The sequence below is a fragment of the Pararge aegeria genome, chromosome 10, assembly GCF_905163445.1.
Source record: "Pararge aegeria chromosome 10, ilParAegt1.1, whole genome shotgun sequence".
In the NCBI taxonomy this organism is placed as follows: Eukaryota; Metazoa; Arthropoda; class Insecta; order Lepidoptera; family Nymphalidae; genus Pararge; species Pararge aegeria.
Window position 1 is genome coordinate 9,501,117 of NC_053189.1, and position 26,415 is coordinate 9,527,531.

Here is a 26,415-nt window from a genome sequence, read left to right on the forward strand (position 1 = left end):
TTGATTATTTATATAATATATAATATATATTTATTTCACCAGTACGTGATATAACTAAAATTATAACATTTAACAAACATTTTGAGAAAAAACCGTTTTTAAAATATTGACCCTGACACAATACCAACTCCAATCTTAAAATACCATGGCAGATATTTTATAGAATAATTCTATTATTCATATTTAATTTATGTTCTCTTTAATTAGTAATACAACCAACAACCGCATTAAGGGACATTTATATAGTATTTTGTGATGTAATCATTATTTATAGTGTAATAAAGATGAGTCCAGACTACGTAGCTACTAGCTAGGTAATATACTATTCAACTTTTATTACAACGTTTACGATTGACAGAAAGCTAAATACGCGCAGCCTTAAAATAAATAACAGATACGTTAAATTCCCAAAGCTGATTGTTGGTCAGATAGTTCAATAAATTATGAAAATACACAAAAGTTTTCTCTTATATTGATGTAAGAAAATGACGTATTAAGATAAATCAGACAGCGTGGAAATAGGCAAGTGTATTTCTAGTTGCTCTCCCTCACTTCTGTGGTCGCATCGGTGTGGGTAAACCTTTACTCGTAGATTGAAAGTGGTAGGGTCTTTGTGGTTTACATGTTGCATGCTTTGAAGCCGATGTTTCGTTCGGTTTTACCCGTTTTCATTTCGTAAAACAGTAGATATCCATAATATATCGTATAAGCATATGCGGGAGTTACATTACAATGTAGTGCTTTGTGAATGAACTCAAAAAAGGCTGAGAATGTTAGGCTAGTATTTTTATGTTTATTTCATCGTTAACTAGTTTCACTGGCTTAAGTCCCAATGACATTTGTTGAAGATCTCATGGAAATCTTCGAAAATAGGGGATGAAGTCAACGTAAAAATCCAGTACTAAAAGTTGGTTGAAATACATAATTTTTTTTAGTTCACTGTAACCTTATATTACAATTTAAATGTGATGATATTGTCTAAGATGTTAACGGGCTAACCTGAAAGGAGTTTTGGAAGTTACAGCACACCCAGACCCCTAACCATACACGTCGTACCGGAACGTTAAATTGCTTGGCGGCACGTTTTCGTGAGTAGAATTGTAAGTAGACACTGCTAGGGATAAAAATGTTCTTAGAAGAATAATAATAGAAATTTCAAGAAGGAAAATAACTTTCTTACTATGGTTGTCTGTAAAGTTTAATGTTGGCAGCAGATCTCCCGCTTCTTTCCTCCAGACCACTGCAGGCGTTGGAACCCCGTGTGCGGCACATCGGAGTGTAACGTTAGCGCCTTCCCGCGCCACCTGGTCGCTACTTGTAGGGTAGTCTAGAATATCCGGTGGCACTAAGAACAAAAAAAACGCATTTTTCGAAAATTATCCGTGATTGATGAAATATCTGTTTGAAAATGCAAAAGTCGGTGCACCGAAAAACGAAATGCAAAGGAACTTTAGCTTTGATGATATGTATTAGTAGTTTCTTCGGTATAAATTGTAGGTACGTATTGTATTATTTATACAAAAATAAATTAATAAACAGTGGTTCATAAAGTATAAAATAAGGTATATAGTTATTCTTAAATTACTACAAAATTTCACTAAAATCCATTTAATCCATTATGCAGTATCAGAAGGTGAATCGCCCTTATCTTATCTTAATATATATAAATCTCTTGTCACGATGTTTGTCCGCGATGGACTCCTAAACTACTTAACCGATTTTAAATTAAATTGGTACACCGTGAGCAGTCTGTTCCAACTTAAGAGATAGGATAGTTTAGATTTTTAATTATAGTCGCAATTTTATTTTATTGCAAATATTTTTTCTATAATTAATTGACAGTCACATGTTATATATATATAATACTACTATACTAATTTAAGGCTTAGCGATACTGAATGCTTTAAAATACAAAATCAAACGCAGACGAAGTCGCGGGCAACAGCTAGTTATGGTATAAAAAGTAGCTGCCACTATCCGGCCCACCAACTATCACTTATTTCTCAGCCCCTTGTTCTGTTGCTGCGTGAAAGAAGGACAAACCTACTAACTCACTTTATTATTTTTTTAATAAGTCGAATAAACTCAGTTTTGCATTCATATATATAGTATTTTATCATCATTATTAACGTATTAACCCACAAAGTTTTATATTTCTACCACGCTTGCGATGTGCAGATGGGTTAAATTAATGCGAAGAACATTACGGAGAACAAGAATAAAATCACGTGACATTTAATTGCTAAAAGTTCACAAAACTTCGAAAAGGTAGGTGCTTGCCGGATTTCGGATTTTCCGGATTTTCCACCCAAATGGCTAAAGTCCAAATCACTCGGCTATCACCACTTCTTAAGCCAAGCTCGATTGGCACATATATACCAAAGTGTTTTTTCACCCAAGTAACCTTAAGGCCAAAATATCCTGCATTCGAGCAAACAAATAAATTCTAATTCTAAATTTTCCGTTTGCAATATCACAGCTATGACTATTATTATTGCAATTACGAGTCATTAGGTACTATTGAGCTTACAACACGCGCGCGTGGTTATTAGTCGGCATTTTTTTTGCTATAAAAATATAGTTTATGGCACTTTGACGGTTTTATGTAAACGTATTTTAACGAACTATATAATTTTCCATTAAGATTTTATTTTAATTATATTACTAGGTAGTAGGCAAACCATATCACAAGAATTTTACGAAAGTCAACATTTAAATGGGCTTTAAATAGGCGAGTGAAGTAGGTGTTGGCTTGCATATTATTGAAGATAGACGAGAAGAAACCTTAGAGAAATAAGTTATAAATTAAGTAATTTAACATTATGAGCTAGTATCAAAATACTGAATATTAAAAGTTGTAAGCTTGTAAGGGAATATATTATGTTTATGCTAACTACAGGTTCGCCTATATTTTAAATGGAAAAGAAACTACTTGGACGTACTTAGTCATTCGCTTGCTTTTATTGGATTTTATCAGAAAATTCTTATTCATATCCATATTATGTTAAGCAAACACTTTTTGAATAAACAGTTAAGAAAAAATATTTTTCACCCATTTTATAAAGAAAAAAAAGTCGTTGAGCAAAGCTTTTTGCCGGTACTTCTACATACATTCATCAAATTTTTTTGAAGCCTTTTGTTTGGTTTAGTTTCCACATCGGATATAATAAGGTTATAAGATTATCAAAATCCTATAACCCTCATTATTGCTTGAGTTATTTATTTATTTGCATTTATTTGTGAACAATAACATAACTTAACCGCTAATGAATGAAACGATGATCACTGTAATGTAAAGTATGAAACTGCGTAACAGTGATCACGCCCACCTCCAAAACTTTAAAATTACCTAATTACACATTCAAAAATATTAATCAAAATAAAAAGGGGAAAAAAAAACATTGATTAAGGGAGATACATGCAATATGCTAATCTTAATTTCGAGTGTCTGTATTATTTTGTCGGTCACTATCGGTGAGACAGCAGTTCAGCGCTTTATTGTCATTAAAAAAAAATAAGTCAGCGTACGCTGTATTTAAAAACAAGTACACTGTATTTTAAACTTCCGTCTCATTTGAAAACAATGTATATATAAATTGTTTTCAAATGATACGGAAGATTTAAAACTAGAGACGCTCTTATTTATAACTCTTGAGTTTTTCTGTTATTTTTCACATAATTGTTTAAAACTTATCGCGATAAAAGTCAACACTAGGTTATTTCGGCATTCAACTTTTGTTATTTTCCGCTCGTAGCGCGCATAATTTCAATTTAAAGTTTCATAAAACCGCATCGCGGAGTCTTAAAGCTTTGAAGCTAAACAAATTATGGTTGCTAACATGAGAAATAAATCCATTAAAAGTTAAGTACAATTAACGTGATTTGGTACACACTGTTTAATAATTAATTTACAAGATACATTCCCGGATCGGGTATATATATTTTTATTGTTTTTCTGTAATAAACAACAGGTCTGGCTGGGAGATGGTATAGTTTGCCATGTTTACCCACCGTGCCTTAGTGAGCACGGAAAGCCATCATGTAGTAATACGAGTTAAAGCAACCTGCATTGGAGTAGCGAGGTGTATCTATAATCTGAAATCCTTTTTTCTACGAAGAGAATTTAATTTTATGACTGACAGACAATCTACAGACGAAACAACTAAACTTGGAAATTTCAAGAACATTCTTTGAGCACCTCAGAGGATTAAGTTTTTTTCGACAGAAAGTATTACTAAAGTCTGTCGTTTTTAAATAATTATATCCATTTAACTTGGTATTTGGGCTTTTCGTAAAAATATTATGTTTGTATAAAAGTCCTTTATATTTAATCAACTCCTATGCATCTACAGTTGTTGAAAATACGGGATTTTCTTTGGTTTTTGTGCGAAATGTACTGAGCGAACCTATTTTGAAAGAACTGTATGGTTTTCTTATTACAAATTTATATTTAAATTACAGTACAGTAATTTTTTACTCTACTTACTTGGCAGCGACTTGAAAATGTTGTTGTAAATATTTTTTTTTTTTTTTTAGTTTTATAACAATATCGGTTTTTTTTGGCAATTTTTTCTTTAACACTAATACAAATTTAATTATCAATTATTTACGACTTGTTATTTAAGTTATCGATATTTAATATGGTTTAGTTATATTAAGATATTTAAATAAAATAAAAGATCACTGTATTATAAGTTTTAACACGCAGAGGAAAACTAAAGGTATTATATGTACCTTTGTTATTCTTTCAAGGATCTAAGTATACATATTGATATAAACTACAAGTATAAATCTTGCTTCTATCGGAACCTCATGTGTAAGTTCTTAAGTTAACAAACGTGCATCCGGGGTTACGTTAATCCGACTTTGTAAGATGTTTGTTCGTCGATATAAAACCCCCGATTTACACCAACATGTGATGCTTCATTACTGGATAATATATATTACAGTTGACAGTCAATGCTTAGCGAGTTTTACACTTTACAACTTGGCTTTGCGGTTAAGTACAGTAATCTTGTGTATCAATAGAGAAACTTTTAAACAAGATTGAGGCTGCTTGGCTTCTCAAAGAGTCTACATAGAGTTGATTCATGTACCATTTTCCACTTCACCTGTCGTGTATTTATAAGAATTTCATGGGCATTGTATTATGATAATAGGTGTGTAATAGTAGGTACTTCTTCATATGCTTCTTTTCTTTATACCAGTAGCCTTAGTGTTTACTCCCTCGCAATCGAGGACTCGTTTTCGAAAAACTTGACCATAGGAGTAAAAAGGAACTTAGAAGGATTGTATTAAATTTCAAATTTGCCTACATTTATTCAGTTGGGGCTTTCGACAAAACACAAATAAGAAGTATAGAATTTGCGCGTCTAAAATTAGTATCATTACATCTATTTTACTCAGACTATACAGAAATTGATATGCGAAAACAATCAATATCAATATAGTGGTTCGTCTTAAGTTGGAATCGTGGTTTGAATTTCAACTGTCGTTTATATATAGAAACAGTGATGATAATGCTATTCGTATACCATACCGACTTGACGCCGACTCGACATCAAATCGACTCAAATAATGGTTGGAACAGAGAGCCTCATGAATGTTACTACATTATATTAATTCTTTTAAAAACTGTGAAAACAGTCGACAACAAGACGAGTTATCGCATTATTGACGGTGAATCGAAAGTTGAACGGGTGTTGGACGGCCGGCATTGTGTCGATAAGTGAGCCTCCCTCCTTAAGGTCGTACTATCAGGTATTAACATCGTGTCAACATTACGAACACTTCATTATTACAGATACATACTTACCAAAGCTACTTTATGTCATTAACAGAACTTACCTACTACGTCAAGGTACGCTGTTTGGCTTTTCATAGGGTCTGTGTTGAGTTGGCACATGTACCAACCACGGTCAGACTGTCGCACGTCGTGTATGTGTAGGAACCAGATGCGCCTGTCACTGTGATTGACAGCGATGCGATGGTTCTTTGTGATCACGTGGGTGGCTATTGTCAGGATCGTCTGCGTGTCCACACGTAGCCACGCCACCTGTATAAATATAATAATCTTCAGTAGTACAAGAAAATGATTTATCTATATTAAACTACCGTACCCAGTCCGCTTCGCCGGGCTAGATTTTGCTTTATTTTATTTAAACAATAAACTTCCATCATTCAATTTTTAATTTAAGTCTCATAAATCATTTATTTCTCTCCGTATTCATTCTCTTCTCGAGCGGGTGAAGATCATTATCTACACCCATGTATACCCAACAATAGAATATCATAATAGTAAATAAAAGCTGTATTTGACAGTTCATAAATAGGAGTGCTCCAATCGTCACCAAACTACAGGATTACTCGCCAGGTCAATCCGGAGATTCCCTGAAAGTTTCATTGAAATCGGTCCTGCCGCTTCGGAGCCTATACGGAACATATCCACACACTTTATCGTTTATATATATAGATTTAGTAGTAGTAGACCTTTTTGTGACCGAGCTCGTACGGGGAAGTACCACCGTACTTATTTCTGCCGTTAAACAGTATTGTTGCAATGCTGTGTTCCAGCCTGAAGGGCACGGTTGCCGGTGTAATTACAGGTACCTCAGATTGATGAATATTGGGCGGCACGTTGAAGGACATTTTTCTGGCACGCCCTGAGAAGTGTTAGGCGATAGTTTTAAAATTACCATAAGATAAGCAATATGCTTACACTACTTAATTTCATAAACATACACTACTTAATTTCATATTTTTTTTTTTTATTTTACTTGTTGAGTTGTGCATTTTATAACAATATTCTTATGAAAGTTTTTAAGTTTTTTAAAATCACGCTAAGATCTGTGGGAGCCAAGCAGAAAGAGAAAAAGTAAAAAAAGGACAAGTCAAAATGAAGTAAAAGCGCAGGTGGGTACAACGCCGCGAGTCTGGGTACATTGTTTAAAATAGCGAATGAAAATTGGCATGGGAAAAATGTATTCAGAAGTTGTATGCAGATTAAATCGCGGGCATCCGCTAGGTTACACAATAAAACGTCTAAACCCGATTTTACATAACCTATACACATTTCTAATAGAGTAAATCGTATACATGGTTTTGTTATTGAAATACTAGCTGTCTTCCGCTTTCTTCGTCCGCGTTTATTATGGTTTTTTTACCAATCTCGTGAGAACCGTTTGTTTTCCTGGTATAAAAAAGTAGACTATATTACTTATCGTCCTTTCAACTAACTCTATCCCGAAATCCAGTTGATTGGTTACAAATAAACAAACGCTCTTTTGCATTTATATTAATAAGTATAGTAAGGATTGAGCTATGAATGTCTGTAAAATATATCCATACTAATGTTAAATTGTCTGTTTGTTGGTGCAATCACTGCAGTGATCTCGACGAAATTTGGCACGGAGATGGTTTGGGCCACTTGATTTTTTATTCCAGAAAATCACCATGAACCGTTCCGGAGGTTTTATACAAAACTATATTATTTATGTAAGGCTTAATTAACATCAAACCAATCTTAAACACTAAGCTTGCATCCTGGAGATACGAGACATACGATAAGGAAAGTAGATGATTTCTACGGAATTCTCTTACCAAAGTTCAGGTTGCTATGTTATGCGCTGTAGTTTCAGCGACAAAAAGATAGATAAATAAACTCATTATTGTACACAATTAAAATACAGAAATAAATATATATAAGAACTTCAAAAAACACATTCAAAAAATTGTGAAGGCGGTCTTATCGCTTTGAGCGATCTCCTCCAGATAACCCAAACATACAAAGATACTTCTGATTGTATAATGATAATTAGATCTATTCCGGAAATACGAAAAAAGTATACAAACTGTGTATAAACCAAAATAGTCACATCCACTCGCAACTCTTTCCAGTGAAACCGTTAAGTTTAAGTGATATTTCTGCTGTTTTCCCCTAATTTTCTTTGCGTTCCTAACGAGCGAACATAGTTGTCGAAGGAGATAGTTATTACCACGCTGCTCTTATTCGGTTGGCATGCTTTAACGACTACTATTTCATATGCATGCTATCCGAAGCGCCAGATGGACAGCGCCAATTTCCACACTACTGGCCGTACAATAATGGTATATTATATAATGGTATATTATTTCTGGACGACAATTAATACATTACCTTTAAAGACCGTTCCGGAAATCGAACCATATAACACGAGATCGAACGCGCTAGCAACTACAGCAACAAGTCAGTCCCCAAAAAAACCAATTTGTACTTACTCTGTAAGATCCGAGGTCATTGACGACACAAGTGAACACAGCTTCTCTTCCTAATGACACTGTCTGGTTGTTTAAGCTGTCTTCGAAACGTGGCACTTCTGCAACAAAACAATTCCACTAAGAGCAATCTACAATTACGTACGTTCGCAACATAACCTAAAATAAAAGAAAAACCCGTTTCTTCTTTTTTCCTTTCCTTTAGTTTCCGTCTACAATATATGTAATGTTTAACTATTACATAGGCTGATATAACACATACCTTAATCTTTTACATCTATGAAAATCAAATTAATACTTTTAATGGTCCTTGTACTTTTATGTAAGGACACATAAAAGTATTATTGAAAGAAAAGAGAGATTAATTTCAAGTATATTTACAATGGGAAACGATTTAGCCCTAAGAGTGGACTGTGGATTGGTGGACTCCACAACCTTTGAGAAAACTATGGATAACTCTCAGGCATGCAGGTTTCCTCACGATGTTTTCGTTCACCTTTGAAGCAAGTGATGTATTTATTGCTAAGAATAAAAAGGGCAGACAGCTTAGCGGGACGGGGGTAGAGAATGCCAATTTCCTAACTCCTGGCTAATACTATTCTAACACACCTTTTGAGCTGTAGTTGCAACAAGGTAGTAATATAGAACCTATAGGCAGAGAAAAATTTTAACGACCTCCCAGGCGCAGCAGTGAGCGCTGTGTTTTTAAGTTGGAGGGTTGTTCGATTCCCGGAATGGCAATTTGGGAATATATGAATTTCTGAATTTATTCTAGTATGGTTTGCTGGGAGGCTTCGGTTGTGGCTAGTTGTGGCCCTACCGACAAAGATGTGGCGCTAAGCGTTTAGCATTCCGGTAAGATGTTGTGTAGAAACCGACTAGAGCGTTATGGGATTTATATAACTGCCATACTCCCTAACAGGTTAGCCCGCTACCATCTTATACTGTATCATCACATACCTCCAGTTGAGATTGCAGTCAAGAGCTTGTAGTGGAATAAAAAAGAATAAATTTCTATTTAATAAATAATTGTATTAATACCTACTGCAACTGAGATTAAATTACTAGATTACTAGCTATTTAATGTATAGCATCCTTTTTTAGGTTTTTGTGAAAAGTCATGTAACTCTGTTGATAGGAAACCCCTAGCAGATTGATATGACGTCAGCATACTTTACAACAATTGTCGATCTTCTGTGATATCTAAAGTTTGCATCACATCTAACGTGTTTTAGTTTTCTTTATTCACTACTAGTTAACTGATACTGCACTCTAAGATCGTACTGGGCCAATCTGTTAGACGTATGGCAGTTATATGAAATCCCAAAACGGTCTCAACGCGACATCGTACCTTTACGTTAAATCGCTTGGCCAAAGACGACCAAACCAAAATTCAGAGAGATATCCAAACACATCCTAACGGGGATAAAACCTGTTACCTCTCACTCATAAGACCAAAACGGTCTACACTGCCAGGGTTGTAAAAAATTAAAATAATTATCCATTCCATCTATAATATTCTGGTTTGTTGGCAACAAATCATAACTCGTTTAAAGAGTATGACGCTTTCTTTTCGATGTAGGCTAAAGCACTCCCAATTATTGAGTACTTAAATCACGGAAGTTTAATTAAAATAAGGAATAATAAATAATTAATAGGCATTTCATATTCCGTTAATAAACTGTGCAAATTGTTCGAATAAATATTAAATTTTCAGCTCAAACGAATGTTAATGAATGAATTATCAAGTAGTTTTTAATATGGAATTAAATGTTTTCAATTTTTGTTGCAATAATAATTATACCACAATATTTTTTATAATTTAACTTCTCGAAAAGTTTACCTGCTTACGTTCTTAAGATTTTTTGTTATCTGAGGGTAAATTTCAATCATCTAGGATCATCATTAGATACCCTATTATTATCCCATGGCACATACCGTTGCCTCTAATATCATTGCATGGGAGAGAGGGTTTTAAAGCTCAGACCCTCCACGCTGCTTCATTTTGGCTGGGCGGGATAAAAGACTCCGGGCTGATATCAGAATTTATTAATAAAAAACCGCTAGAAAAATTTAAAAATCTCTTCAAATTGGCCGAGGCTATAAATGTTATATGTGTGTGTATATGTCTTGTGAAATAAATTAGCAGTAGATACACAGTATAACAATCATTTTTATAAGAAAATGGAAATTGATTTTAATCATATTAAATAATTCATTAGCATTTTGCAGTAACGTCAGGTTTTGTCTACGTTGTCCACAAATTGTAGAGATACAGGTCGCTGGAATGGGGCTTAACTCGGTTAACTTAATGCCTGTCCTCACGAACACAGGTATTTGCATAAATTATAATAGCAACGGATTCTGAAAACCACTGGATAAGGACGCAATATACATTACTTTTGGGACTAACTAACTTAATGGCGGAAGCTCCATTTTAAAGTAAAACAGGCTATTTTCTGTTAAATTAGTGAAACAATTTAATGAATTAACGTGTTTTACGTTACAGACAAGATATTTTTAAATACCGACGAATAACTACACAACCAAAGTGCCTAAACTAAAACCAAATTCAACGAAAAATGAGTCTTGCCAGTAAAGACTTGTGGCTCCGAAACATTGTCAATGTAGCCTCTGGACATATTATGCGGCACAGGACCGTGGAGTGTGGAAGTCCTCACGAAAATCTTTATGTTTAGTGGTGGGAATATATCGTTTGAAATGGTGATGATGAAGAACAACGTAACAGTTAGGGTAGGCTGGACTAACAGTACGCATCCGATAAGAATACGCTTTAGAAACAGCCATGACGTTGCTAACGCGACTAACTTCAGTGTTATTTTGAAGTGGAGAGTTCTGTGCGAGAGAATCGTCTACTTTCCTAAATAAATTAAGTATTTTGGAAGTATGTTTGTGATAAAATTACGAATACTTAAAAAATAACTTCTATGCGGCTTGGTCGGCAAGAAATTCTCCTGGCAGTCAGCGAGAGTGATTCCAGTCCAAGCTACCGAAAACGGCATGATCATCTGCAGCTTATTCATTATTGTGGTGGTTCGGAACTTTAAATTGCGTTTTCTTACTCAAGTGCATACATCACCTTTCAAATGCCAGAACATGAAAAAACACTGCGTAACCATTCCAACGTTATGCTACGTTGATTAATAAGGGCGTTAATATACAACAAACAAAAAAGAAAGATCCAATACTGGATCTTCAACACGTACTTCTTTTATTGATACGCTTAATTTACTTATACGCTTTAGTTATCTTTATATGTAACTAAATGAAGCTTGTAGGTATTTAAAAAGACGCGGGTGAAACCACATTGCTCAGCTAGTTAATAAATACAATAAAAATAAGTCAAATGTACATTCTGTTTCATGGATATACTGAGTATTGCCAGCAATTTTAAATGCTCTTTATCAAATTTGAATAATACAAATTAGTTATTACAGTAATGGGATCAGTTATTGTAGCTGAATCTGGAATACAATTTGAATCAAATAATATTGAAAATGCTATGTATAAAAATTATGTAAATCCCGATTGAATAAAACAATATTGTGTTTTTTGTAAATATAATAACTGGCGACTGCCTACAGCTACGCAAAATTACAAATAATATTTAATCATCCATATTTTTTTAAAGCAAATTATCTTTTTGTGTCTAGCTGTAATGAAAGCAATAAAGAGATTTTATTATTATTATTATCATTATTAGAATGTGAAAAAATAATATCTGAATAACAATATTCATACTATGGAAATACATTTATATCCGCTCCAGCCTTACACTTTTGTCAGTTCACAATGCATTTGTCAAAAATACCAACTATGTTTTTTCTCTCTTTACTAGTGTTGTGTGCAAAAAGATTGAAGAAATTATAAAATGCGCTTTGCGGTAGTATGAAGATAATTCCTTTTTTCTGCATTGATCATTGCTTGATCAATTAAGAAAAAAAAAGTTAAGTTTCAATACATAACCGAAACACAATGGGAAATCCTGAGAAATAAAATAGTTTATGTAAGGAACGATTAGAAAGGTCATTTAAAATGAAATTGGATGCATACTTGGGTATAACCGGATATCGAAAAATATTCAAAATTATAAAAAAAATAGAGTGTTCTCTATCTTATCTGTTTTTTTTTCTTTCTATCATTAGCTTCAATAATTATTTATATCTATTACACACAAAGCAAAAAGCCCCTGCAAATGTTATTAAAATTAATAAAGTTTCCAAAGACTTTTTGCTTTGTTTCTATAAAATGCTCGAAACTGTAAGATTGGGTTTAAGAATTTGAAACAAATAAAATAATATTGAAACCAAAAGTTATGCGTTGTCTGCCACTTGGAGTGCTCTGAAGATGCATATTTTGAATATGCATTTCTTACATAGCACTACCGCACTCTGTAACAAATTGCCTTAGTTCTACGGAATTGCGTAGAGTTGTAGCAAAATAGCTGCTCGCATTTTGCATGCAGAAATTCTGTTACCTTGGATTTTACAAATATCCCTTATTTTTATTACAAGGAAAACAAAATATAAAACATACAAAGTTGTTATCATATATTTTAATAAAAACAATTGAAATCATCTTAATTACTTAAATTTTTGCGTTTATTTTAATTTGTACTTTATCTCGACAATAGATTTCACATTCCTAAAGTACCAACCTAATTAATATGCTGGGTTCAGAAAAACTTTCGTCCGCTTTCAAAATCAAACCATTGTTCTGAACAAGTTTGGGAAATGCGAATATAAAATTTCCATACACAAACGTAATGGTGGTCTTAATTTCATTCTATAAAACAACATTTTCAGGCTTTAAACAATATACCTATTGATGAACTTTATGATTTGATTATAAGATACTTTTAACAACATTATAACTAGTCGTGCCTAGTGAAAAACTTTGTGTTTTATTTTATAAGGTAGAACAAGAACGCCGGTTTTTGTTAATTTTTAACATACTAACATAATATTTTGTATTGTAATTTATTAAGAAATATTTGTCAACTTAGAACCCCGTCATTTATAATCTGATAGGAAATTTTTTTTTAGTGAGTTAAACTTTCAGTACCATGGAAATTTCCTAACCTATTCCAATTTTTTGTTATTATATCAAAGTAAATGGAAAACATTTGCCATCCAACCAAATTGCGTATTTTAACCTAAATAAGAATCGATCACGTTACAGTCAAATGATTCGGTGTATTTAATTATTTGGAGAAAGAGTTAAACTAATAGGTATCAAGTGCAGAACCACGGGTAAACGCCAGTTGTATAATATAAATGTTATCCTTGCTTGTTTTCTCGCACGCTCGGTTCTAAGCATTTATTGTGCCTAGAGCAAATTTGCTTGCGGGACGCAATATCCCAGAGAACGGGCCTTGGGGAGCTATTCTGTTTTATTTGCCCGCCCTGAGCCGATAATGAACGTTTTTTTCCCGTATCTTCTACGAGAAGTCAATACGCTAAAGGTGTAATAAAGCCAGTAGCCTTCTCACTTATGTCTCCACTTGGCACTCAAATTTTATAGCTGAGTAATGTTGTTAAACGGCGCACATGTGCTTTGAAACGATTCAAACAAAAACAGCTCTTATCACTAAGCTTAAAAGTCGTAATTGCTGTAGAATGACCATGTTAAAATACAGATTAGGGGAAATGAAACAATAAATAGCTGTATTTATAGGCGATAAAATGCTTTTGTGAGGTTTACGAGTCTCATGGTGATAATTTTTGATATGTCAAAAGTAAAATAGTGCATGCCCACCACTTGATACGAGATTCTAACATCATACAGTTGTATATCCATTATTATATTCTATAATACAAGCATTAGCTAAATGGCATATTTTTTACAGTAATAATTGACAAACAGAAACTAAAAATAGTAGTAGACAATTCGAATGTGTAATATAAACTAAATTGTATATGTATGTATTAGTATAGCACACACATTGCTTAGAGAACCAATGAACGTTGGGGTTTATGTACAATCACTTAAAATATGAACTTCAGTAAACCTCACCAAAGTGGAAAACATAACGCTATTTTATTTTATACTACAAGGAAAATAAAAACAGCAAACAATGCAAAAGTCCTATTTTACATAATCTTGAATAAAATAGTTTATACCGGACTTAAAACAAATTCTATTTAAAATCCTAGATAAGGGCAGATATAAAATAATAAAAATATCTATTGGTCAGCTCACAACAATACTATTGAACAATTTTCCAACAAATTTCCTTTAAAGCGTAACTTTTACACGCACGCTGGTCGCAAAACAATTTCGATCATGAAAAAAGTCATCGTAGTACACCATAGAAGTAATAATTTTTACCCCACGAAAGTATAACAGAGGCTACAAAATACGATCTTTATCTTTTTATGGGTTCAAGGAGTGGGGTGAGCGGCGCGGGTGAATTTATGTCAGAATATTACTTTTCTTGGAGACTGTAAAAAGAAACTTTTAAACATCTTATGTAAGCACTGGAGCTGTGAGGGCATAATTTGATCTTTTAGATGCAACGTTTTTTGTGTTGTGGAATACTAAAGTTTTTAAACTATTTAAAATTAAATGTAGGTACATAGTCCTTCCGGCTTTGTTTTAATAAGTAAGTTTGATAAGCAGATCTATACTATCATAGTTTTATCTTCAGGAATAAAAGTTATTAAGAAAGCTAAATCACCCTGCGATAATAATATATAACGTGTAAATGAAAACTAAAATAATACTTCACTAGCTTTAGAGGTACATTATGTACTGTCTCTGAGACTACCCTGTGAAACCGAAAACCTAAAAGTTTTTGAATAAACCAATGCAATAGTTTTTACTAAGTTATTCAGATACAGCCCTAACATCACATTCAAATTTAAAATCATGTGACTACTATCACTTTATCACTAAAGTACGCGTCGCGTAGCGTAGGTACTATGGGCGTGTAGGTACAATAGGGTTGTAATATGTTTTGAATTAGTTTGTATTGAAAAATAAATGCTTCTTTTTAATTTAATATTTTCACAAGGCGATTCTTATGAAATATACTAATGCATCCTTCAAAATTATTTTGCAATTCAGTTACACGGTGTATATTCTAAAAACCCTACTTTTTCCTATAAATTCATATGGCCATTTACTGAAACTTGATTCTTTTTTCACGTTTAACCATGGGTCTTCGATCATCAGCTATATACCAACTTCTCATTAGGACGATTTTAATTAACCAAAAACACGGTTTATCTGCTATAAGAGTCTGAGGGGTTCGGGATATGGCTTCTTTACCGTAACACACTTGTCAGAGTGGGCGAACTTCCGAGCCGGTACTTTCCACCTTGGACTGCACAACAAGGCATCTATAGAATTGTTCTCTCGCGAATTGATAACTCTGCATCAGTTCAAATCAGGGTAGGTTTGAACTTCAAAATACTACTGAGGTAACAGAGTAAAATAGTTAAAAAAAATCGAACCTTTTTTGACCGTTGACCCTTTTCTAGGTCTAGGATCCGTTTCTAGCCTAGTCGTTATAAGGACTTCGGGTTCTCGTTCGGGGGACCGAGCTCGAATCCCAGCACCTCTAACTTTTCTAAGTGTATGCGCTTTAAGCAATTAAAATATAACTGGCTTTAACGGTAAAGGAAAACATAGTGTGGAAACCTGCATGCTTGAGAGTTCTCCGTAATGTTCTCAAAGGAGTCTGAAGTCCATCAATCAGCACTGGGCCGGCGTGGTGGACTGCGTCCTAAAACCCTTCTCATTGTGGAAGGAGACTCGTGCTATATATTTGTTCGGTAACCGCTTGATGATAACGATTTGTTAATATTTATAATGAGCATTATTATACAGAAATTCGTATACTAATTACAAAATAATAATTCTTTGGAAAACAGTTCTAACTTGTCTGAAAAAATTTCAACATTAAATGTAGAATTTAATGTTGAAATTTTAGTGATTAATTTTTATCCACAAATTAATATTCATTATTATTTGAAACATAAATTCGCCTGCCAGTTACTAAATAATTATTATTTGAAGACTTCTAGGAAAGTTGTCAGACTTATTATCCCAGAATAACTTAAGTTGGTGTTACAAGATTTAAACATATAAATGTTCTAGTTTAATAACTATTTTAGTATATAATTTGATTTAATTTACTCAGGAGGTAAACAACTTTAAATTTTAATAGGTACTGATGAACGTATAGTAATTTATGAATAAAATTATCCAACACGATAATTTTATATTTTGAACCTCGTTGTACATCGATCGATTGTGCCAACAACCAGCAATAAAGTTTAGTTTAGTTTTAGCTTTAAAGTTGTAAATATTAATAAGTTCTAAAATCTTAAAATTTATTTTGGTTGTTGTATTCTTGTCAGTGAAAAATATTGCTTGGAAGCACCCAGTCCCACGGACGTTAAGTCAATAGATTATTGTGTAGGTCTGAAAGGTTTTACTTTTAAATTTTAACGCATAGCGGATTAATAAATATAGTTTGCAACTCTATTTTTAAGCACTTGGTACATTTTGATGAAAGTAGATTTGTTTATGGGCAAAGACGACATTACAATGGGTCCTACATAATATAAAAGGCACATAGGCCAACCATATCATAACCAACCATGCAATATCTAGCGTAATAAGTGAAAGAACGACAGAGGCATTTACCCAAGAATGGCATTAGCTGCAGATATGTAAAATAAATAAAAACAAACAAACAAAACAGAATATAGATATATATTATGTTTTATTCCATTTCAATGAGCAAAAGAGGAACACTTTTCAATTAGAAAATAATTAATGTAATAAACATTACTTTTATAAAACAATGATATTTCTAAGGTATTTTAATAAAAAAAGACAAAAGTAGTCGTTCATTATTATGAGACTATAGATTAATAAATTATTTGAACATTGTCGGAGTTTAATCCTGTTAAATACAATTAAGCAGGTTATATACAAATAATATATGCAATGGCTTATTTAAAATTTAAGATAACATATATTACAACATTTTGATTAATGCATTTTAAGTTGCAGTGAAATAAATGATTACAGACTTTTTAAAAGCCGTGGCGAGCTGCAAGTATAATTTATTTCTTTAGTAAATATATCTTGCTGCCTTCTAGACAGTAGCTTATCGTAGACGCAAATCTCACGCCCCTGATGTATATTTTATTAATATTTTGCATTACAGGAACTGAGCTCTTAACAACAATTCATCTTCCGCGATTCGCGACAGCATGGTACATCACTTAATATAAATTTACGACGATATCTTTCATACCGAGAGTTAGTTGGTACATGACTTTGCGGTAAAACATATTGATAGGTAATATTTTCCTAAAAACGACTCAGATACATGACAATGCTTTCAGACAATGATTTCAAGCAACATGGTAAACGGATTTAAAAAAATAAATAACCAAACTTCAACGTGTTAAATTGTCTACTGGATATGTGTCACTTTTGTCATATTATTAGCTTCTTTATACCAATCGATTTTAAATCCTGAATCTGAATCTTATCGTTATATTTAACACGTATTTACATGTTAAATCAATATATTAAACCCATACCTTATTTTTGGTATCAACGCAGCATCGTATCGAAACGCTAAATAGAATATAATCTACATATTAAAACATGTATCAACAACTTTATACCCTTTTTCCGAAAATTTCGGAGGTGTATGAAATTTCCCACACTTATAGTTTACATAGCGAAGAATGCTTATATATTTTTTTTATATGCATAAAGCATACATTAATTCAAAAAAATTAAACGTTACACACACTACGATGTATCTGACTGAAACACGCATTAACTCTCTTCTTTAATCATTGAAAAAAAATAGGCAAATTGACAGTGTAGCCTTGCGAGGTCTGTTATTAAAGAAGTATATATAGACTTTTACAATATAACCTAAATAATATCGACCAATAGGCGACCACTATAAAATAAAATAAAAATAAAAGAGGCGACCACTAATCAATGGGAAATAACCAAAAACAAACATACGTGTCGAACAGGTATCCTCGTCATTTTGAAAATCGGTTTAAAATATTTGCGTATCATATCACGGCCGCACTCCGCCTTCCCGTGTCGCACTTTGTAACTCTCGTCACGCGAGCTCCAGTCTAAATGTAAGAAGTTTATTCTACTTTAACTACCCCTTGTATGCCCGATCGATGCCTATTCTGCAAATTAGGGGCAAACACTATGCCTCAGATACAAAGCTTACTTTATAAACGCCAACAGTAACTCAACAGCTCTATCAAAGCTGATATTCAAACCATTCTTTTGAGACGTTTGTTTAGGCTCTTCGAAAGATATCATACAATTATCTTAACAAAGAGATTCTAATTATTCTGCACAAACTTAAACAATGCTACATTAACTTTACAGACGCTTAAGTTAGCTGATAAGAGCCGACGCAGAGTATTTTAAAGTATCGTAAGTACCTCGCAAATTTGTGAACGATCGTCGTGATTCGGCAACTTTTCTGCCGAAGTTAGCCGTAAGTTTCGGCGAAGTATCCAGCCGTGTTTCCAAACCTTATCGTCCATAGAAGTAACAAGCCGAGATAAATGAAGTTTGCTTGTTCTTAATTTAATGGCTGGTCGGAAGTTGGCGGACGTGATCGGATGGCGGAGTTGCTCGATCGTTTATTGCCCAATTATTAGCCATTTCAATCATTGTGACCCCTAATAAAATCAATTGTAATGATTAACGTAAAGATGCTTGTTACTGCTGCCAAACAGCATTGCTGTGTTCAGGGCTTGGTTGCCGGTGTAATTACAAGTCAGGAGGCTTAACAACGCCCCAGGTTAATGGCCACAGGGCAGCCATTTGTAGGACGTGTTACTTGGCGATGGTTTTGCACTTATCTTTGGTGGGCTATCTGCTAGGTATGAGTTATTTATTGCTATAAATTATTAGCTTTAGCTTGTAACTCCATTCGCGGAGATGTAGGTATATTATCCTCCTGTAGCTTATTTCACTCTGGCTTCCTAGAATAATATATATGCAATAGTATCAGGAAAATCCGTTGCAAACTTACTACTACTTTAATAGTGATACTAAAATAATGAACATTCATCAATTATATATATATAGCACGTGCATCTTTATTAGAAAATCAATAAACAAAACAATCCACACTAATATCACTTTCACACAAAAGAAAAATAAAACTCGTCGAGCCAGTTTCCTTACCTTACCTAGAACAAGAACAAATTATGGTAAAAAATCCCTTACCTTTGAAGGCGCCAAGTTTTATAATAAAATACCTATACTTATAAAAAATGTAAACTCATTCAATGTATTCAAAACTAAATTAGCTTCTTATATAAAGTAATAGTAAAATTGAATTTAGTTTAGTCTAATGGCGAAGTGTATTAATTTATTATAGAAAACTAAGTTTCCTATGTAAGTGACTCAGGTCTTTTTATGGGAATAAATGTCTTTAAACCTAAACCAAACTTAATCTGGAAGAAATCGCTATGTAGCGATAAGGCCACCAAATTGTACTCTTTATATGTATTTATATCTCTGTAACTACTTATTTTTTTTTCTTTGGTGTACAATAAAAGTGTATTCATTCATTCATTCATTCATTCTAGATATATCTATCTATTTATAGTAAAAATAAGAGAAGAGTTTGATTTTTTTGTTTGCGTAAGCATCTGATCTTTGAAATTACCAGTCGGATTTGAATCAATTTTGGCATTCAAAGCCCAATTTTTGAGTAGGGTTTACAAGACGCTACGACCCTTAGGATCTCTTAGCAAAAGAAGTAATATCGCAGGCAAGTGGAGCGATGCAGTGGGTACCGGTATATTATGTAATATTGTGTATGGAAAAGCGGATGGAAGTTACTCTGGGAAATTTGAAAGTCAGAGAAGCTATATAAGCGGGAAATTTCTAGCTATCATAATAAAGTGTGTTTTTGTGATTTTTAAATACCTAACTGGTCCATATTATATTTCAAAGATAGCTTAAACAAATCACAGGTTTGTTTCAGATTTTGTTTGGTTTAACCGATTTTAATGGGACTTTCTGAAGCTTGGTAGGTACTACTGTTTACCATGTTAAACAGAAAACATATGGCGGCGAAGATTTTATTAAAACTATAGCTGCAGCAAAAAACTTCAACGTTCGTTTCATAAATATAGTTTCACAGCACAATTTAACGGCCAATTCAAAAATACTGCAGTACGCATCATATGTTATAATAACATTAATAAATTGTGAAAATTTTCAATTTTAAAATGCAACGCTCTGGTAAAGTGCTTGTTCAGTTTAAAACTCAGCTAAAAGCATTGTTATGTTGCCCCGATGTTTGTGGCTAGCGTGTGACGGACAAACGGTTTGAGATCGCCGAGAATTTAAAAATAATAAATAACTGACACGTGTTTTTTTAACCCCCGATGCAAAAATGACGGTTGGTTGCTTGACTTGTCTGTGTGTGCGTGTGTGTGTGTCTGTGTGTGCCTGTCTGTTGCATCGTTTTTCCCGAACGGATCAACTTATTTTGATTGTGTTTTTATTTGAATTTGAAGAGAATTATATGGGAGTGGTCTTAGCTACGTTTGATGCAAACACTATGACAAATTTCAAATCCAAGAGGGCCAAACAAAATGCAAATTACATTTTTTCTTCATATGGGTATCAAATGATAGACCTTGACTATTACAATAATTTGCTCTCGGCTGCGTTAGTTAATAACAGTTTCGTAATTGTGTTAAACAAGAGACACTAAAATTTGAGTAACACAACAAACCATCAACATAGACTCGGACTCTCCAGTTTAAGTTCTTCACCTCTGAATTTATACGAGCACTGGCTTAAGTTTCAACAGCTAATATAGCGTGTTTTCAACAACTCATATACATTTAAGGACATTCCAAACTCAATCTTGCGTTAATGATAGGAAGATACAAACAGGTTTGCCCGGGTTTTCCTACATTGATTATATCTAGTGACAAAATTGACGGCCGATTGGCGCAGTTTGCAGCGATCCTGCTTTCTGAGTCTAAGGCCTTGGGTTCGATTTCCACAACTGGAAAATGTTCGTGTGATGAGCATGAATGTTTTTCAGTGTCTGGGTGTTTATATGTATATTCTAAGTATTTATGTATATTATTTATAAAAATATTCAACAGTCATCTTAGTACCCAAAACACAAGCTACGCTTACTTTGGGGCGAGATGGGAATGTGTGTATTGTCGTAATATATTTATTTATAAAAAAAAAAAACAAAAGTAGAAAAAAAATTTACTTATCTATGTTACTTAGCTGTTTTTTATAAGTTTAGGCTGAGCGTTTAGTGTAGCATATAATATGTATATATGTTTTTAACTATAACTGTATTCGTGTATTAATAACGTAATTACAGGATTTATGTTCTTGTTCTCTACACATATCACTTTTAGTGATAGAACCGCCTTTGCCCCTTAACAATGTGTGCTCCCATTGTTTGCTTGCAGTGTTTCTTTGTTAGTTTGAATAAAGTTTGTCTTTCTATAGAAACAATTTCACAAAACTTACGCTCGCACATAATATTGTTATGTAAACAGTAAGGATAATAATGAGTACCCACCCGCAACTTTACAGTGTGCCAATAAATTTCCTTCTCTCGGCGAGTTTCCTTTGCTTTGCTAATTCTTAACGCCACCCTTGAGATCGTGAAACTGCTGTAACTTTTTCACACTTTTCTATCTTAAAGCATTTTTAAACTGCTATTTTCTAGCTCTGAATTAAATGTTAATGTTGGTAGCTTTTAGCATCCGTATAAAAAATATTTGTTTATATAGCTATTTTGTGAGTATGATATTATACTTATCCTATTGTATTTACGGACATTTGCACGTTAGATTAAGAAAGTAGGGCGTTTTAAAAGAAATAGGTTAAGATTAGTTATTATTTATTGGTGCCAATGTTGTACCTTAATAACTTAGTTAGAAATTTGAAATAAAAGAGGTCTGACTAATCAAACGAGCCTAAACTTGATGCGGCTGTATCGTTTAATTAAAGATTTTCCATGGCCACCTTCCGGCTCGGTGATCATCAGATAAGCTCCATTTTTAAATGTTATATATAACATGGATTTCCGATTAATAAGTGTATATTATGCATATTTTATCGGAAACCGGGAAGTATGTCAAATTTAACTGGCAAGATTTGATAGCAGGACAGGCAAACTACATTGAAGTTTGTAAATAAAAAATAACACCGTTTCACAACTGTATTAAAACTTGATTAAATAAAAGAATAGATAGAAATAAAGCAAGCTTTAGTAAGGAAAACACCCAATAATATATCAACAACAAATACTTATTACAAGATATTTATGTATACACTAGTACAGTTGCCAGGCGACCAAGCGGCACATAATATAACATTATAATATATCAGTGATTACCTAGTAGGAGATACAATATAAAGGTTGTAAGAACCCAATAATATGCGAAAAATACATGACAATGCCCACCTACATATTAACATTCATTCATATTTATATACATATTAATACAAATAGATATAATAACTTAAATGAGGAACAAAAAAATTTAGAAGACAGAAGTAGCCACGGAAAATAATATAATAATAAACAGGAAGGAAGTAAAGGAAATTGGACCGAGAGACAAAGAGTTGTGTAGGGAGGAAATTTAGAGCTATATTTAGAACCTTGAATTAAGTTTAGTCTAAGTAAAGGTTTGTTTACAACTAAGTTTATATGAGCAACGATATTTACTGTTTTTACTTCAACAAGCGTCCACGGCAGGACTTAGTTCTTTAAGGAAGTGCGCCAACACACACAGTCCGCTGCCTTTCTCATTTAGCCGCTTCCAGGTTATCTGTTCGACGGACTGAAGGACACACTGCTCTTACAGCTTTGCAGTCTCTACTTTAGAATACGTCGGGACCAACTGCCATTGGTTCTACTACAGACACGACCCGTCCATTGCCACTTTATTATACTTATTCTTGACCTATGTTGGTGAAGGAGAGTCACTTAAACGAGGATTATATTTGTATCTAATAAAGGAATAAAGTCCCCAAAAGGGAGTACCTACTCCCAATATTGCCCGCTTCCGTAGCACGCCGAGTGACTATTTTCACTTAATTTATTTCAATAAACACTACTACGTGTAACAAAAGAGAATCGATTCGGAACTTTCTTTCAGGCCGTAATAGGTTCCATTCGGGTTGCGTGTTAATTCGCCTTCAGATACGATCGGCTCTAGTAGATTAATCGGGACTATGTTTTCAGTTACGGGATTTTCTAAATTGGCAGTGTAAGTGAGACAGGCGGGCGGTTGACGCCGCTAAGCCGGATTAGATCCAAGCTTATGTTATAACAACAATCGCCTGAGTATACCTTCATGTGCTATGGAGTAAATTATTATGTTACTGCTAAGCTTCCTCCAATAACGTGTAATAGAATTGACGATAGGAGAAAATAATTAATTCTTGTTTCATTAATATAGTATATTGAAACGTAATATGATAGCATTTTTTTGCGTGTATTACTAAATCGGGTCCGGACCCGTGTAATAAAACGTTACTAGTGGATGCCCACAAACTTGCCTGCGTACATAATCTGATGTCCCAGAGATTAAAAAAAAATCCGTGGTGTCAACGAAGGCAACCTTCAGGAAAACTTTAGGTTACAAGAAAATCACAGTCAAAATACTAAATTGTGTAGATACAACATACAAAACTAGAAACGTTTTTAGATCTGTATCCCGCGTTAAATAAGAAAAACATAAGGACCACTTTATTGATGAAAGAGTAAAATGTTCCTGGGACTTCGCCATTTCATTTAATATTCACTTTTTCAATTTATATTCTATTCATTAATATCACATTTAAAAAATATTTTCAATTATTAAATAGAATAATTGAGAGTAGAATATTGAAGGTTAGATCAGCACATGCCAATTAATTACCTTGTCATTGAATATTATAGAATGTCGCCATCGTCAAAAAATCTGAGTTACCCCCTAGTCGCGCCTAAAGAAGTTTTACTTCAATAAGTAACCAACATTATACAATATTTTGAAAACTACAGACGTTTATCGCGTTTTCATAAAACAAAGGCGCAAGCAGTTAAGCTGGTATGTTTATTAGTAGTAAAGCTTTTTGTGACAGAGCTCGTCCAAAGAAGTAAATTCAAATTAAAATTCAAAAATGTTCTATTCGTGAAGACCTTACAACAGGCACTTATGAAGCGTTCATACATTAAACATGTTAATAAATAAATAAATATACTACGACAATTCACACATCGCCATCTAGCCCCAAAGTAAGCGTAGCTTGTGTTATGGTTACTTAGATGACTGATGAATATTTCTATAAATAATATACATAAATACTTATAATATACAGTTAAACACCCAGACACTGAAAAACATTCATTTTCATCACAAAAATATCTTCCAGTTGTGGGAATCGAACCCACGTCCTTGGACTCAGAAAGCAGGGTCGCTGTCCACTGCGCCAGTCGGCCGTCAAATGTCACAATGTTAGTGATGGTGATAAATGAATTCGTTAACTTCAAACTAAAGCTAAAAGGGTTCCAAACGCGCCCTGGTCTAAGAAGAGCCCACAACGAACTAAGCCAGGTTAAAGTACTATGGTCATCCTTATGGCATTGATATGTTCCGTTTAAATGGGACTGATAGCCGGTGTAATAAAGACCCATGGGGCTTGAAACCTACGCCTCCGGCTGATGAACAAAGGGCGTCATTTTGTAGGAGTGTTGCTCTTTTTATAGGCAATTTTTTTCTTTTTAGCATCACGTGGACTAAATGCTCGCTCTTTTAATTATAACTATAAAAAAGTTATCATTAAAAGAGCGAGCAAAAGTTACAATCGAAATTAACTAAAAACTTTAAACAAATAATGGCGAATGCCAAAACCTAAACATATTATTCGAAGTAATGCAAAATATTGGAAATAACCAATAAGGCGTTAATAGCGCAATAATATTTCACAAATGCTATAAAATCTAGACCTATTTATATGTACATTTACGTTATTGAAACAGTTTTAATTCCTAATGTTATATTCACTATCATATCGCTGTTTACTCGCGCAGAAATAACGTTAATGCGAACTGAAATCATATTCAATTTCACATAGTAATATAAGTGCTAGCACACACTGCCATTATTAATCGCGCGACGTCCTGCGATATGATTTTACTTCTATGAGAACACAAACGTTTTACTATTGCAATAAAAATATCGCGCGATTAAAACCGCAGTGCGCATGGGTAATATTAATATTTACTGTTTACTCAAATTAAAGTTTCACTACTAATTTATATCAAACATTTAATAATAATAAGTTTCATAAGCCCAATGGTATTATAGTAAAGCTTTGATTTGTTAAAATAAACAGATTTCTCAAAGTTACTATGGAATACAAATTTAAAAGACTAATATTTGCTTTATAGATAAGTGATAGAGTAGTGGTTATGACTTTGAATTTAAAATTGGAGAGAAATCAAATCAAATCCTTCCGATGTGATTCAGAAATGAGGAAATCCTTAAAAGAAACAGAGTTAACGACACAGTTCAGCAAGTTGCAAAGCTAAAGTGGAAATGGGCGGGACATAGCTAGGAGAACCGATGGACGTTGGGGTTCCAAAGTGCTGGAATAATGGCCAAATGTAAACGCAGCGATGGTCGGCCCCCTACGAGGTGGACAGACGACATCAAACGAGTCGCTGGGAGTCGTTGGAAACAAGCGGCTCAGGACCGTGGATTTTGAAATTCCCCACAAAAGACCTATGTCCAGCAGTGGAATTCGGTAGAAGTGATGATGATGTTGATGAATGACTTTGGGCCCACTTCAGGGTCTTCTCTCCGAAAGAAGGATAGGGCTGTCGTCCACCACGCTGGTCAAGTGTGGATTGGTAGACTTTACACCCCTTTGAATTAATTATTAAAAACTCTTCTCAATCATGCCGGTTTCTTCGCGATGTTTTCAGGAATTTCATAGCAATAAAGAAATATTTACAACAAAAGAAGAATTCAAAATAAACCAAAGCAATTTTCGAGTTTGTTATAGAGTTCGAATATTGCATTGTCTGTTTAAACTCTATTGACTGCTCTGAACATGCGATATACTGTATTTAAC

General features: G+C 33.6%; 1 protein-coding gene across 1 annotated transcript in view; it reads right to left on the bottom strand.

Annotated features, from left to right (window-relative positions):
- Positions 1-26,415, bottom strand: part of LOC120626818 (lachesin-like) — a gene marked incomplete at its 3' end in the record, with an annotated part of 46,967 nt that overhangs the window by 13,743 nt on the left and 6,809 nt on the right. Inside the window, exons 2-4 of the mRNA XM_039894571.1 lie at positions 8,257-8,354; positions 5,848-6,055; positions 1,181-1,345 (exon numbers count right to left, since the gene is read on the bottom strand). Coding sequence (XP_039750505.1) covers positions 1,181-1,345; positions 5,848-6,055; positions 8,257-8,354 — 471 coding nt within the window. The remainder of the gene's footprint in view (positions 1-1,180; positions 1,346-5,847; positions 6,056-8,256; positions 8,355-26,415) is intronic.